This window comes from Dermochelys coriacea, chromosome 5 (assembly GCF_009764565.3).
Source record: "Dermochelys coriacea isolate rDerCor1 chromosome 5, rDerCor1.pri.v4, whole genome shotgun sequence".
Lineage (NCBI taxonomy): Eukaryota > Metazoa > Chordata > Testudines > Dermochelyidae > Dermochelys > Dermochelys coriacea.
In genome coordinates, this window is record NC_050072.1 from 81566254 (window position 1) to 81580270 (window position 14017).

Here is a 14017-nt window from a genome sequence, read left to right on the forward strand (position 1 = left end):
CGGAGTTGACGGGGAGGAGCAGCAGTCAACTCACTGCAGTAGGTTGATCTAAGTATGTCGACTTCAGGTACGTTATTCACATAGCTAAAGTTGCATAACTTAGATCGATTCTCCCCCCGCCCAGTGTAGACCAGGACTACGTCATCTTCAAAGCTGTTCAATTAACATAGTCTTGACTGGCTTCATGTGACTCCACATATTTCAAGTAATTTAAAGATCCAAATACAAACTCCAGCACTCACGAATCTGTGGATTTGTGACACTCCTGGAGGACTTTATGTCTACAAGTCAATTAATGGATTACAGTGAGACAAATCTCTGACCAGCATAATTTTGCTCCAAAACCATCCCTGGTATTTAAAAGGAAAACTTCACACACGCACAGATAGCAATATGAAATTTCCAAAGATCCCCTTTCAACATAAATATACTGAGAAATGATTTGACCTCATCAAATAATTTGAAACTTCAGACTCCTGAGATGAGCAAATGGGCAAAGTTTCCTCTTAATTGGTTTACTTCATCATGTCAGAGCAAACATTATAAAATGCAGAATTGTGTTCCTGAAATGTAAGATTGGGCTTGAGGCATTTTGTGGTATGTATCATGATCATGAAGTCCTACACTTAGGAAAAGGAAATAAGCAGAAACTGGAGACAGATATCTGGAAGTAGCATCTTAGGTATACTTTGGTGTGGGGGAGGGCAATAGCAAACTAAATAAATACCAGCTGCTAATAGAAAGAGCATTGGTAGTAGCCTCTCCAGAGTTAAGGCCCCCCATTGGGCAAACATTTACTCACATGCTTAACTTCAATTAGATGACTTGGCTAAAGTTAAGTACATACCTAAGTGTTTTCAGGATCAGGGCCTAAGGTTGCAGCCAGGTTCTATTATAAAGCTCTATTTTGGTTCCCCTATAACTTTGGCTTGGAAAATTGCCAGACTTACTCTGGAGACAAAGAAGATTCTACAACCTTCAAGGAAAATCCACCAAGCTGTTTTTGAGTTGCAGGTACTTAAATAGCTACCCTGATGTGAATTTTTGCCCGTTTTTCCTGATACTTGTTTCCCTTCAGCTAAAAAGCAGCAAACCTTCCAAGCAGCTCATGCTCCTTGAAAGCTGAGACACCAGCTATACTTGTAGAAAACAGATTGTAATCAGGCAAAGTTAACAATTTTCTGTTGTAGTTAGTCCCTCCTTTTGTTGAGGTCAATGAGAAATGTTTTGCCTTTGATGTAAAGATTGACACTATGTAGATTTGTGAATGTGTTACTGTCAATGGGATTGTTTCACTTTAGGAAGTGTGTAGATGACAACTAACAAACAGGTTCTTTTAACGCAGTTGATAGAGGGCTTGTGCTTCCGGAGGTAGAGGGTAAGGGTTTCAAGGCTTTGCAGCTGTATGTAGTTTTATTATGGCAAAGCAATAGCCTCTTCAAATATAAGTTTGTAACTATACGTCTATTATAAGGCTGTGCTTCAACTTTCTTTTAAGTGCTAGTATCCAATCCCCCACACGCTGTTTAAAAAACCTCATGCATTCATATATTTAGGTTTGTCTCATTCCCAGTCAGAATGTTTTCTGAGTATTTGGACGGAGCTGAGTAAGAATACTGTGGAATTACAAGACAATGTAATCACTAAAAATGTCTCCTCTTGGAAATATTTGCAAAGTATCGGTTTATTTGTGCCTGTCTGCCCAATTAAATTACAACACAAAAACTGACACATTGGTAAATTCTGACATTGACTCAAGCAGGAGGCAGTTTTAAGGGAAGGAAGAATAAAATAATTATGAAACTACTTTTTATTTGAAAACTGGACTGGATTCTCTGTAGATGAAGTTGATGGAGTCTAACCAAGATAATAGAGCATATTTTCATTGCTGAACTGCGAAAAAAACCATGGCTACTTCCCTAAAGGGGAAACACACTCCATTTGCATTTCTAATCAATTGATAAGAATGTTTTTTTTTATTATGAGGGCAGTGTAAGATTTGATGTCCTTTACTCTAGTTCATTTCTTTTCACGCCTGAGCCTTGTAAATGACACACAGTGTTTTTGCATCTCCATCTCTGGTAAGTATTCTGAGCCCTCCCTCCACACAGGTTTTTCCTGTCTCATTCATATCCTCACACCCAAGTACTACAAGAGAACCAAAAAGGGGTTGAGGAAAGTCAGAAGAGGAAAAATGCTGTAAAAGCAGACTTCTGTAACTAATGCGAGAGTTATTTTTTTCTGTTGTTCCAAGTTGCCTGAGCCTCTGACTTGTTTAGATTTCTCTAGATTACTTCCTATTGAGAGTGACTAGTAAATGGTATACATACAACTTGAAGAGATTTAAAAAAATAAAGAGAGTTAGGATGCTGAAGTGTTTATTACCTGAGCAGTAAATGAAAGCTGTATGTTAAACTAGATTTCTCTTTATAATACTCATTATAAATTAAACATACACCTTAAATTAAGAATACTGATAAACTGCAATGCTGCTTAAAAAGATGCCTGTCTGCCTTTGGCCCGAAGGGGCCATTCCCACAGGTGGGGGTGACTGGGACATAAAATCACCCCTGCCACACCCTTTTCCTCTCTCTCTCTATGGTAGAGGAGTCTGGCGGGAGGGAAGGTGACAAAGCTGCTACAATGGCACTGTACCTCTCATTCTTTTTATTCAAGGGGAATTCTGAAGTGTCCAAAGCACGAGGTTTACAGCTGCTTTACACTGCCTGTGTGGATTCAAGAATCAGGCCCCTGAGGTGAAATCCTGGTCCCATTGAAATCAAATGCAAAATTTCAATTGAATTCACTGGGCCAGGATTTCAACCCCACTGTCTTATTACTGCACAGTTACTTAGTGCAGGTTAATCCGGGTTAGCTGGTGTACCCCTCTTTGCTTCTTAGCACACTGAGTCAATCTCTGTTTCAAGCGAATATATTAGTTGTCCATGATCACTTTTTCTCTAGCCAGTACTTTCTGTGCTCCCTTTTCTTCTCTTTGAAAGGAGTTCAAATAATCTTGCAGCACATCCTTTATTCCCCTTAGAACTATATAATGAAGTTATCTGCTCTCTTGCCCTAATGCTGTGTTGCCAAATACAGGTTCTCTGACTTTTTTCAGAATGAACTGAATGCTGCTTGTTGTTGACTATGCATCTGAAACATTTTCCTTCTGGTCTTGAGAGTTATCCTTTTGCTAACTATGTTAAACATCTCCTGGTGTTCCTCTGTTCCAGTAACTGAATACTAGCCTTCTGCTTCACTGAGCAGCAGAGAGATAAAATGCACAGAAAGAACCCCAAAGGATAAAAAGAGAGAGAGACTCAAAGCCCTGCACAGAAAGTCAATTCAGATTTCAGCACAAAGCTTCTAAAAGTTTTTAATTATTATGCAAACTCATCTTAATCCTTTCATGCCCAGAATTAGTTTTTTTCCTATCACAAGCTCCATTGCTAACGATGGGCTGGCAGAGAATAAGAAGTTCACATCTATCCAATATTACTATGCTCATGTTATCTTTACTTGATTCTTCACTAGCCCACACTGTTTACTTATGTTTAATTTTTTAAAATTAACACATATCTAAAGTGCTATTTCAATTGGGCTGATTTAAAATATGGCAAGAACTTCTAAAGTCAACCGTCGAAGTGTAGTGTAAATTTAAATTCAAGAGGGAACATAGCAAATAGAACTATAAATCAGAATACATAATTATCCAAATTTCTGTTGTTAATATGAGATATACTTTGACTAGCATATTTTCCAGGGCTTTAAAGGCACTGCTACTCAGATCCATATGGTGCACACAAAATGCTTTTAAATTTCTAATCTCCCCATGTTTATGCACTAATGTATCTGCTTTCCTTGCACCCTCCTACAGTATTTGGATGCATTTTCAGTATTTCATCTGCTGCTGTTGCAATGGTGGGCATTAAAATGACACAAGAGGAACAAGATGATGTTACATATCCTCAGCGTAACATAGCTGGAGATTGACTGAGCAGAATCTTGATGCATTATACTTTTTGCTTAAATACAGTTAACAATCTGTTTGAGGTGGCTCCTTGTATTTTCTATTGGATTATTTTCTAATCTCAGTATCTCTTCTAACTAAGACTTAATTATCATAACATTATAATAGTTTGGTACAAACTATGCAAGTTCTTTGAACAGATGTCTCTGCCCAGGGTGCTCCCTTGAATTATTAGCTGTCTCTTGTGTTGATGGAAATACAGCATTGACTATTATGTAGGCGGGAGAAAAGTACATGAAATAAGAGAAAAATCTTACATGGGTCTGATTTAAGTATCCGAAGGTGTTAAGCTAAATCCTGGATGTTCTGCAGAGCAACAGATAAAAGGGCACACTCATAGTGTGCTTGTCCAGTGAGCTGTAATTTAAAAAGGGTACAAAGAGGTTTCAGTGTAGCAAGATGAACTCTTATGTACTGCTATCCAGCAGCACTGCAAACATGCTGGGTCTTTGGCACTCTTTAAAAAATTTTCTATATGATAAAAGCACCTTCAAAATACTTTATCCATCATGTGACCTACTGTATATCTCATTAATTTTTATAACTGAAATATGTGAACACAGGCCCCAGTTTCAATTTGGCTAAAATCTTCACAGCCTATAGGGAACAAATGCCTTTTAAATTGTTCACACAATTCTTATCAAGCAACTGGGTCTGTTAAAGGAAAAAGAAATGAGGAAATCTAATCTCTCCCACCCTGAAAAATACCGCCATGCCTTTTTGATCCAAAAGGAAGATCAAAATATCATGTGAGGCTTTTCTTCTGAATTTCCATTTTCTAAATCCTATTTCTTAATAACTTATTGCACATTTCAGCTGACCCGATGGCTCTCTTCTAAATGTACTGCTCAACAAGCTAAGAGAGTCAAGCACAGAGAGGAAATGGGGAGGCAGCACATACTTTAAAACCCCTACTGGATAGAAACCCTGTGGCTAAGGCATTCACCTAAGAGGTGGCTAATTCCTATTTAAATCCCTTCTCTTTTCTAGGAGTAATGGGGACTTGAACCAGAGATCTCCCACATCCTGAGTGAGTACCCTAATCCCCTAGGCTAATGGTCATAAGGGAGGGTCTTCTGCCCTGGCTACTTTGTGTGAATTCTCCTGAGGGGCCTGATCCAATAGGTGCACTCAGAGGCAGCCAACCAGATTAGGCTCCCACACACCTATCTTCCCTAGTTTGTGAATCGCTCTGGGGCTTAGGCTGTATATAAGCACCCAGGTATTTAGAGTAAGATAACAGTGTACATGCCCAGAGGCAAGGCTGGATTGGGAATGGGGCCTGGGGCAGAGCTGGGGGTCGAGTACCCTCAGCACATAGGAAAATCAGCGCCTGTGCCACCAAGTGAATTTAGGGACCTATGTGGGTCAGTGGCTGCCACGTGGGAATTCTGCAGATCACAGTGGTACCTACAAGCAGGACTCGGGCACCTAAGGATCTTTGTGGATCATATCCTAAGTAAATTTACTTTTGCTTTTGTTCCATTAGATGATGAATTTGTTTGAGATCCCTCCAATTGGTCACAAAGTACATCAGATCCACACACATCAGCTATCACATAATGGATTTATTCCGTATCCAGAGTAATACTAGAGGTTTTTCAAAGTGAAGCCAATCAATCTTCTGACAAACAAGGGAATATCTGGTTTCTTTCTTTCTTTCTTTTTTTTTTTAAAGAAGAAAATTACTAACAAAACTGAAAAAATCTAGTGAATCCAACAGCTCTTCTGATCACATTGTTACAAATGCAGAGGCATCTTCTGGTGCTATAATAATAAACTACATATGGGAGCAATATGGTGGAATGAGCAGCTAAACCGCTTGTTGCTCAGTTCACTTTAAACCTGCCACCCCAATTTCTCTAGGGTGTTAAGAGCTTGAGTGGTCTTCAAGGGTGTGAAACTTTCAGCTCAGACACGGTAAATATCTGTTTGTTTTTGTTTAAACCATTTCCCTTCCATGGTTAAGCAATATAACAGGCAGTGCTCAAGCTGGGAGAGGGATGAATAAAGAGGATATAATCCAGGCCGTTTTCTTAGTTGCTTTCTAAGAAAATGGTTTAACATTTCTTCTAATGGGAAGAAGATTCAGTTTTTCTTTACAGAAAAATCATTAGGTTAGACTAGGTGTGTGCACTGTTTTCAAGAAGCAATACATTAAACTTTAAGCTTAGTTTATACTCTTGATAAAGATATGAATAGAAATAAAGATAACTTTTGATATTTTCTAGTTGGATTTGTCCTTTTGCTCAAAAGCCAGATAATATTTTCCCTTTTTATTACTTTGTTCCTTCCAACTTTAATTCATTGTGATCTTACACCAAAAAAGTGGTTTGAGCTTAAATGAGGATTTAAACTATTTTAAAAAATGGTGCATTCATTATACCCTTTCCTTCACATCATTGTTGATCACCCTATAAAAACCTCTAGGGAGGTGGTAGTTAAAGATCAAGTAAACATTGCATAATAAAATGTAAAATGGTAACTAACACTGTGTACCACTTTTAAATGTGCTTGGACCTGTTTCTCAGTTCTCCTTCAACTGAGAAATCAAAGACAATTTTTAAAAAAGGTTACTTTTTGTCAAAGAGAGAGAGAGAGGTCACTTCAGCATGGGAGATCAAACAGCTAGCCTCCCCCAGTTCTGAAAGAGTTAGATTTCGCTCTCAAGTTGTGCCTCATCATTAACTCTGAAAAATGTCACACTCCATTTGTACAATGAAAATTTCATGAGCAGTCCTAGTGAGGACAAAGTTGAAACAGGCTGGACCCTAAAATCTAGCTGTTTATTTCACACAGTCTCAAGGTCATTCATCTTGTTTCTTAGGAGGCAAATTCACAATGGTAGGGACCTCAGACCACAAACATATCTACGTTGTTGTACCTTGCTTAATTCAGGCTCAGAGTGGATTGATAAGAAAATGTCACCTTTATTGAGTATAGCCAAATGATGATGATTTTGCTGTTTAGTCATTATTAGCCAGGGAACATCCAAAATCAGCAGTTCCAGTGGCTTGTCTGAGCAACTGAACAAGACTCAAGCCTCACAGTTTGAGAAAACGGGATAGGACTGGGCTAGAAAAAAGGATTCCTCCCCCCTCCTATTATGACTGGTCAAAACTATAGCTCCTAATATTCAATACTGAACATGTACAACCTAGCAGAAGATCTTTGCTTTGCTGAACCCAAGAAAGACTAAAGAAGCTGCTGTGTTCTCATGTTTAAAACTGGTCCAACACAAAGCATCACTGGTAGTCCCTGGAGAAGATCTCCCCCTCCCATCCAATTGGGCTGATGTAGTTTTTTTCCAATTAGATAAAAGATGAGATTGGTGGATGCAGAACCTTACCTCCTGCTGCTTATGAACCAGATGGGAAAAATTTTTTTTTTCTGTTTATATTGTCATTTTTTCCATGTAAACATACAGTACTAATCCAAAATCAGCCACACATGAAGCACGTACAGCACTGATCAAACCTCCGTGTCCCCAACCAACATGAAATAAGATGTATCTCACTATTCTCATAAAGAACTCAGAGCCTTTGCAGCTTCACTCAAGCAAAAGAAAGGCTGTGAATTTTGGGTGTTGGCAGGTGGGGACAGGAATAGCAAAACCTTCATTTTGAAGCAATTCAGTTTTAATTATACAAGGGACTCAAATTTCACAATATTTCAGAAGTCAAAATAAGGGAGAAGCAAGCTTATCAGCCAAGTCAAACCTGTATCTTAACTGCTTTTTAGCACAAGACCAGGCAATTTTGTACATTAATTAAAGCAATTGCAGTAAGCAATAGCCCACAGGTAGGCAAACTATGGCCCAGGGGCCACATCCAGCCCTCCAGACATTTTAATTTGGCCTTCGAGCTCCTGCCAGGGAGTGGGGTCTGGGGCTTGCCCCACTGTGGAACTCCAGGCAGGGAGTGGGGTCGGGGTCTTGCCCTGCTCTGCACAGTTCCTGGAAGCAGCGGTATGTCCCTCCCTCAGCTCCTATGCGTAGGAGCAGCCAGGGGGCTCTGCACGCTGCCCCTTCCCCAAGTGCCACCTCCACAGCTTCCATTGGCAAGGAACTGAAGCCAAAGGGAGCTACGGGGCGGAGCCTGTGGACAGAGCAGTGCACAGAGGTGCCTGGACACGCGTCCGCATAGCAGCCAGAGGTGGGACATGCCACTGCTTCTGGGAGCTGCTTGAGGTAAGCAAATCCTGGGCTTGCACTCCTGCCCCAGCCCTGACCCCCCCCCCCGCCCTCTGAACCCCTCGGTCTCATCCCGGAGCACCCGCCCGCACCCCGAGCCGGAGCCTGCACCCCCAATTTCATGAGCATTCCTGGCCTTCCATACAATTTCCATATCCAGATGTGGCCCTCAGGCCACAAAGTTTGCCAACCCTGCAATAGCTACATTTTAATTGACAGGGAAAATAATTGCCCAATATTACTCTGTAGTCTGGTGCACAGGCAAGAAGAGGCAAAAGGGTCATCTGAAAAGTGCTAAAATGTAAAACCTCTAACAATTCCTTTCTAAGGGCTAAAAACAGAAGCCAGATTTGTGGGGGAGAGGGGTTAATTAATTCCTGACCTATATTCATTATCCCAAGTAACGTTTGTCTAGTGTTCCAGAGATAGAAAAAAAAAATCAGTTTTCTAGCTAGCTCTCTACCAGTCTAGCCAAAATGATCACTAAGCATTTTCTACTTGAGGCAAACTGTTCACAAGATGATGTTCGTTTAGATGTTTACAGTGAAGGAAAACCATCAATTTCATTCTTCTCACTCAAGCGGATTGCTTCAAAATGAAGGTTTTGTTATTCCCGCTCTGCTGCTGCCCCCACCTCCCAATGCCCAAAATTCACAGCCTTTCTTTTGCTTCAGTGAAGCTGCAAAGGCTTTGTGGTACTGGTGTAAAACACACATCACTTGCTCATTAAAACTAAGCTTTTGAGGACATGGCTCATTTACTGACCTCTACTAACGGCCTGGGTTTGCGCTCTACTGCAAACCTGAAGTGGCAGAGTTCACAGTAACTGGTATTCGAAGAGGACAGCCAATGCTCCAGGCAGCTGCGATGAATAGTCCCCAGGGTTCCCATACAATCACATGGAGAGAGCAGGTCTTCCTGACTGCTGCCTTCATGGCAGATCCTGCATATTGGCCTGTCATTGAAAGGGCTGCCAAACAAGAAAGGGAAGCTGCTGGTCAGTATGTTAGGTTGTAAAGCATCTAATTTCTCTTACCCCATGTTCCAGCATAACAAGATGGAATGTTCACAGTGTGTATATACTTCACCCTTATTTATACATAGCATACAGCATGATCCCCAGGCTAAAGACTGAAGGCACTGTGATATTCTTGTTCAGAAGTGCTGCTACTTCTGGTCTGTACAGTTACAGGCTGGAAGGAAGTCCTTAACAGTTGGAGAAGGGAATAGACAGACAATTTATCTACACTGACAAATTTATCGTTTCCCACAAAGTAGAGAAAGAAATACACCAGGAAACACTTTGGGGGGTGCACTACAGGTGAAATCTCCAAGTGAAGCAGAGTATATTTTAACCCTATCCCAAAGTGGATGCCTGTTACAGGGACGCTAGTCATGATTAAGGCTAAGATTTTATCATGGATATTTTTAGTAAAAGTCAGGGGCTTCCATGAATTTTTCTGTATTGCCCATGACCTGTCCATGACTTTTACTAAAAATATCGATGACACAATAGGAAGGGACTAGACAGTTGCAGGGTGGTTGGGAGTTCTGGGACCCCCACCACCCATGTGAGCTCAGAGCTCCAGGGTCCCCCCTACCTCCTCTCCCCAGCTGGCACGCCACCACTGGGGGAGAGGAGTTATAGGGTCCCCCTGCCTCCTTCCCCAGTGGCAGGGAATGCTGTGGGAATCCCACAGCCCTCCCGCAGAAGCTGGGAGCTGCTGGTTACCCCCACTGCCCATGGTGGCTGAGAGCTTGGGGGCCCACTGCCTCAGGCAGCAAGGGTACCTTACAGCTCCCTGCCGCCTCCCACAGTGGCAGGACCCTGCAACTCCCAGCTGCCAGGGCTGAAGTCACAGAAGCCTTTGGAAGTTGCGGAAGTCCATGACCTCCATGACAAAATCATAGCCTTAGTCATGATATATGCCACTGAAGTACAGGGTAAGATGCACGCACACATACAAACTCTAATTTAGCCTGAAACAATAATGCTGTGACACAAACTGACCTCCCGGTAGCACCATGTACTGCCAAGTATATGAACAGAGTCTCCAAGCCACATGTGACTGGGCACTTAAGAGATCCAGGATGCTCTGGTCTGGTGAAAGCAGCACCACACATCTGGAGCAATTCCTTATAGCCAGCTAAGGAGCACCATTACTGGGCTCTGAAAGGAACAGTGTGATTCTTCTCAGCCCAAAGAAGGATCACTTTTGATGGGGCACAGACGGGGGGAGGGGAAGAGCACCTCTCCCTTACAAAAGCCTTAAGGACTCAGTTCTCCCTTCTACAGACACATGTAATTATCAGTAACATGCATGAAAAACAAATGAGAGATGATAGATCCCTGAAATGCTAGAATTGTAACATGCTAGAGGGGTAGATTAAGTACCCGCCTCGAAATGCTTGGACTCCCTGGACCCACAGTTTCAAATCCCAGCAGTAGCTGTTCATCTAGCCAACGTAGATAAATTGAATAAGCTGCATTTTCATGTGCATGGATCTTTTGGCTGAGACCTTGAAAACGCCAACTCTGTATGGATGCTTTGGGTTCACAGGGCTTTCTTATAAAAATCGTGCCTTTGTGTCTCTGTCACTGACCCAAATTTCCTCTCCTCATTATTGTGCAATGTGTTGCAGCTGCTCACCACCCCTGCTCTGGCTGCTCTTCAATGGTGCCCTGTGTATACTGGGCTGGGTTTTCCTTTACACTTCACTGGATTTTCCACTCTTATAGTGAAAGGTGGCCTAAGCGAAAGGACAATCTGGCCCACTGTTTAGTTAAAAAAAACAAAATCCAGTGGTGTATGTTATGACATTTCATGCAGATCTGAGCTAGTAAGTTCAGTTTGATAAAAAACTGAAAGGAATAATTGTTTCACTCCAAAAACCCACATTTTTACATGACACCCCAGCAAGTTAATAAGGTTCCCCTTTAAACAATGCAGTGGGTGTGATTCTGTGCTCTGTTACACTGGTGTAAATCCAGAACTACTCTAAAGTCACCAGGGAAATAGAGTAGAATTTTGCCCAAAATCTCCTGTGTGAATATTGTCAAAGCCTATGGAGTCTCTTATTAAAGCGTTAAGAAAACAAAAAAACCCACCCAGCTTGTGGTCTCAAAGTATATGACTTAAATATATATTTTGTCACATAATCTGTCAGTCTGCATCAACAGCATGAAAAGCTGCTATCAATCACATGAGCAATGGCTCCGGTAACAAAGCCTGCACGTGAATCTTCACGAGAGACAGATTCTTTGCCGGTTCAGCGAGTCAGAGCGTGTGGCATGGTTTAGGAATGGCAGTCTGAACAAAATGTGTTATGGCAGTATTAGCAACGGCACGTGAGGAGGGAGGGAGAGGAACACTGTGTGCAATATTCTGTAACCTGACAGCGACCATGTGTGTTTGAGATGAAACCCATGTTCGAAGCATCACTGGAATGAGTGTTCTCATCAGTAAGTAATGAGTAGCATGCACAAGTCATCAGGGGTAACATTCTGAAGTTTCCTTCTACAAATTGGGAGAAATTATTGAAACTTATTCACTTGACCATCCGCATCTTCAGACAGCACGGCCACATTTTTTTGAAGGTATAATGAGAGTTTAGTATAATAAAAGGTGAGAGGTGATGATGATAAAATTATAGTGACCAGAGTTTAATTATCACAGTAGTAAATCTTACGCGAGCAGCAACACATCTATCTTCTTCTTCTGCGTATGACTTAAAATAGAAAACTAAACATGGTGAATTTTAGCTTCTTACTTAATTGTCATAGAAACAGGAATGACTGAGCCTGTATGTGTGTTTGGCTTTTTTATAAAGATCTCTTGTCTGATACAGACTTGAATACTGTAATTCTAGCCCCTTTCTGCACTTCCTAGCTAAAACAGTTTAATGATCAATTACATGTTTGTTTATTTTTTATTTCATACTACTGTACCTCTGTGTGGCAAGAGTCCTTACTACTGTTGACAGAAGCTGCCCGTCCTTGGCTGAAACTTGCATGACATACTGCGGCTGTCCATTCACAAGACTGCTACAATCCTCCACCGTCTTTACTAGGGGAACAGCTGAACTGGTGCAGTCTGGTAAGACTTCAGGCAGGTGACTGCAGCGGCTGGTTGTCATGGTAATAGACAGCAATTACTCTGCTAATGGTTTTCACATTCATACAGGATTTCCATCTAGGAACAGATCAGAAAACAATTTATTAAAGCAGGGCTGTTAACAGTGAATGCAAAATTACAGGCAACCAACATCCCATTAAAATGAAACAGGGTTGGAGTCGCACCATATCTTCTTAGAAATTTTACACACACACACACACACAAAATTGTGGCATTTAATAACAATGCAGCAGGCATATCTGTGCGTGTAACTATCATATTGATCTCTATGAAATGAGAGGAGTTTAAAAAAAAACACTCCCAAAGCTACCTACCTCTTGGTATTGAAAGAAATCTTAAAATATTACTTATAGTTGAAAAATAACAACTTGTGCAATGTGCATATCTAGGAAGCAACTGCATGTACAGGGTTTCCTTTGTTTTTCTCTGTAGATTTTAAAGTCGTGGTGGTGATAAATGAAAAGATTGGAACCTTTTGTCTGTCTCTTTTGCCTGTGTTGCAAATTAATGTATGAAGTTCATTTTAACTTGACACTTGCCTCTGACCACAAACTGACAGTGTTATGTCTTGAAAGAGAAAGTACTGTCGCTGATGATCTACTCTGTGAAATCCCTCTGTGAAAATAATCCATTATTGCTAAGTGCATTACTTCACCAACACAGCAGAATAGAGAAACAACAAATACCAAACATTTATGACACAAACACTTAATGATAGCCTGCATGCAGTAATAATTCATGCCACAAGGAAAGGTAAAAATCATGGCATGCATATGGCTCTCTCATATGTTTGGTTCATTTTCCCATCACTTAGAATATATTTTATATACTATCCTGGATAGTGATAATTGCAAAGCAAAGGTTACGTTAGCAATAAGGGAAGACGACAGAGCCTTTGTACATGAATTCTTTGCAACTTCACATAATGATACTCATTATGTGCAGGTATGATTTTTAAGGCAGGCAGTATGAGTCAATGTATAAGCACATCGGACACAGTACTTGGAGACTTGGTTTCCAGCTCTGTCACTGAATCAATGTAATACGGGGCAGGCCACTTGGGCCCTGATCCTTTTTGGGAGTTAGGTGCCTAAATACCTCGAGGCTCTGGGCTTAACTTCTCTAGACCTTACTTTCTCCATCTATAAAATGTGAATGATCCCCCCCCCCATCTTCCTTTGTAAGATGCCTTGAGATCCATGGATGTAAAATACCACTTTAAGTGCTATGAATGATTATTATTCTTTGTGCAAATTGGAGCCAGACTTGCATTGTGCCTAAGTGTTTCTGTCTGTGCATAACATTTAGTCCATCTAAAAAACCAAAACTTAATTCATGTTTCAGCCACCATTATTTGTACAGTACTGTGTGCTAGGAATCAAACTCCTGCATTTAAATATTAATAATTACTTCTTTTAAGAGCCCTTTAGAAACGTGTCTTTAAAGAATGAATTAATGTAACTGGATCTCTTTGGATTTGAATAGACACTGGAATGTCACTGTTGAATTTTTGAAGTCTCCTGACTGAATCTCTTTGGCAGTAAGACCTTGGGAGATGCAAGGATGTGATGGTGATGCCATGTCATTTGTACAATGCAAGCTCTGGAATGGATGCAGGCCTTCTTAGACAGGTTTCTAAGAATAGGAAAGAATGCCTGG

General features: G+C 41.0%; 1 protein-coding gene across 4 annotated transcripts in view; it reads right to left on the reverse strand.

Moving 5' to 3' along the window:
• MARCHF3 (membrane associated ring-CH-type finger 3) overlaps nucleotides 1-14017 on the reverse strand; it is a 105277-nt gene that overhangs the window by 11784 nt on the left and 79476 nt on the right. For 3 of the 4 annotated variants that reach the window (XM_038402070.2, XM_038402071.2, XM_043514825.1), the window contains exons 2-3: nucleotides 12172-12415; nucleotides 8988-9192 (exon numbers count right to left, since the gene is read on the reverse strand). In XM_038402070.2, the coding sequence (XP_038257998.1) occupies nucleotides 8988-9192; nucleotides 12172-12359 (393 nt within the window). In that variant the 5' untranslated portion in view covers nucleotides 12360-12415. Of the gene's footprint in view, nucleotides 1-8987; nucleotides 9193-12171; nucleotides 12417-14017 lie in introns of all 4 variants that reach the window. The other variant, XM_043514824.1, reaches the window with a different exon arrangement.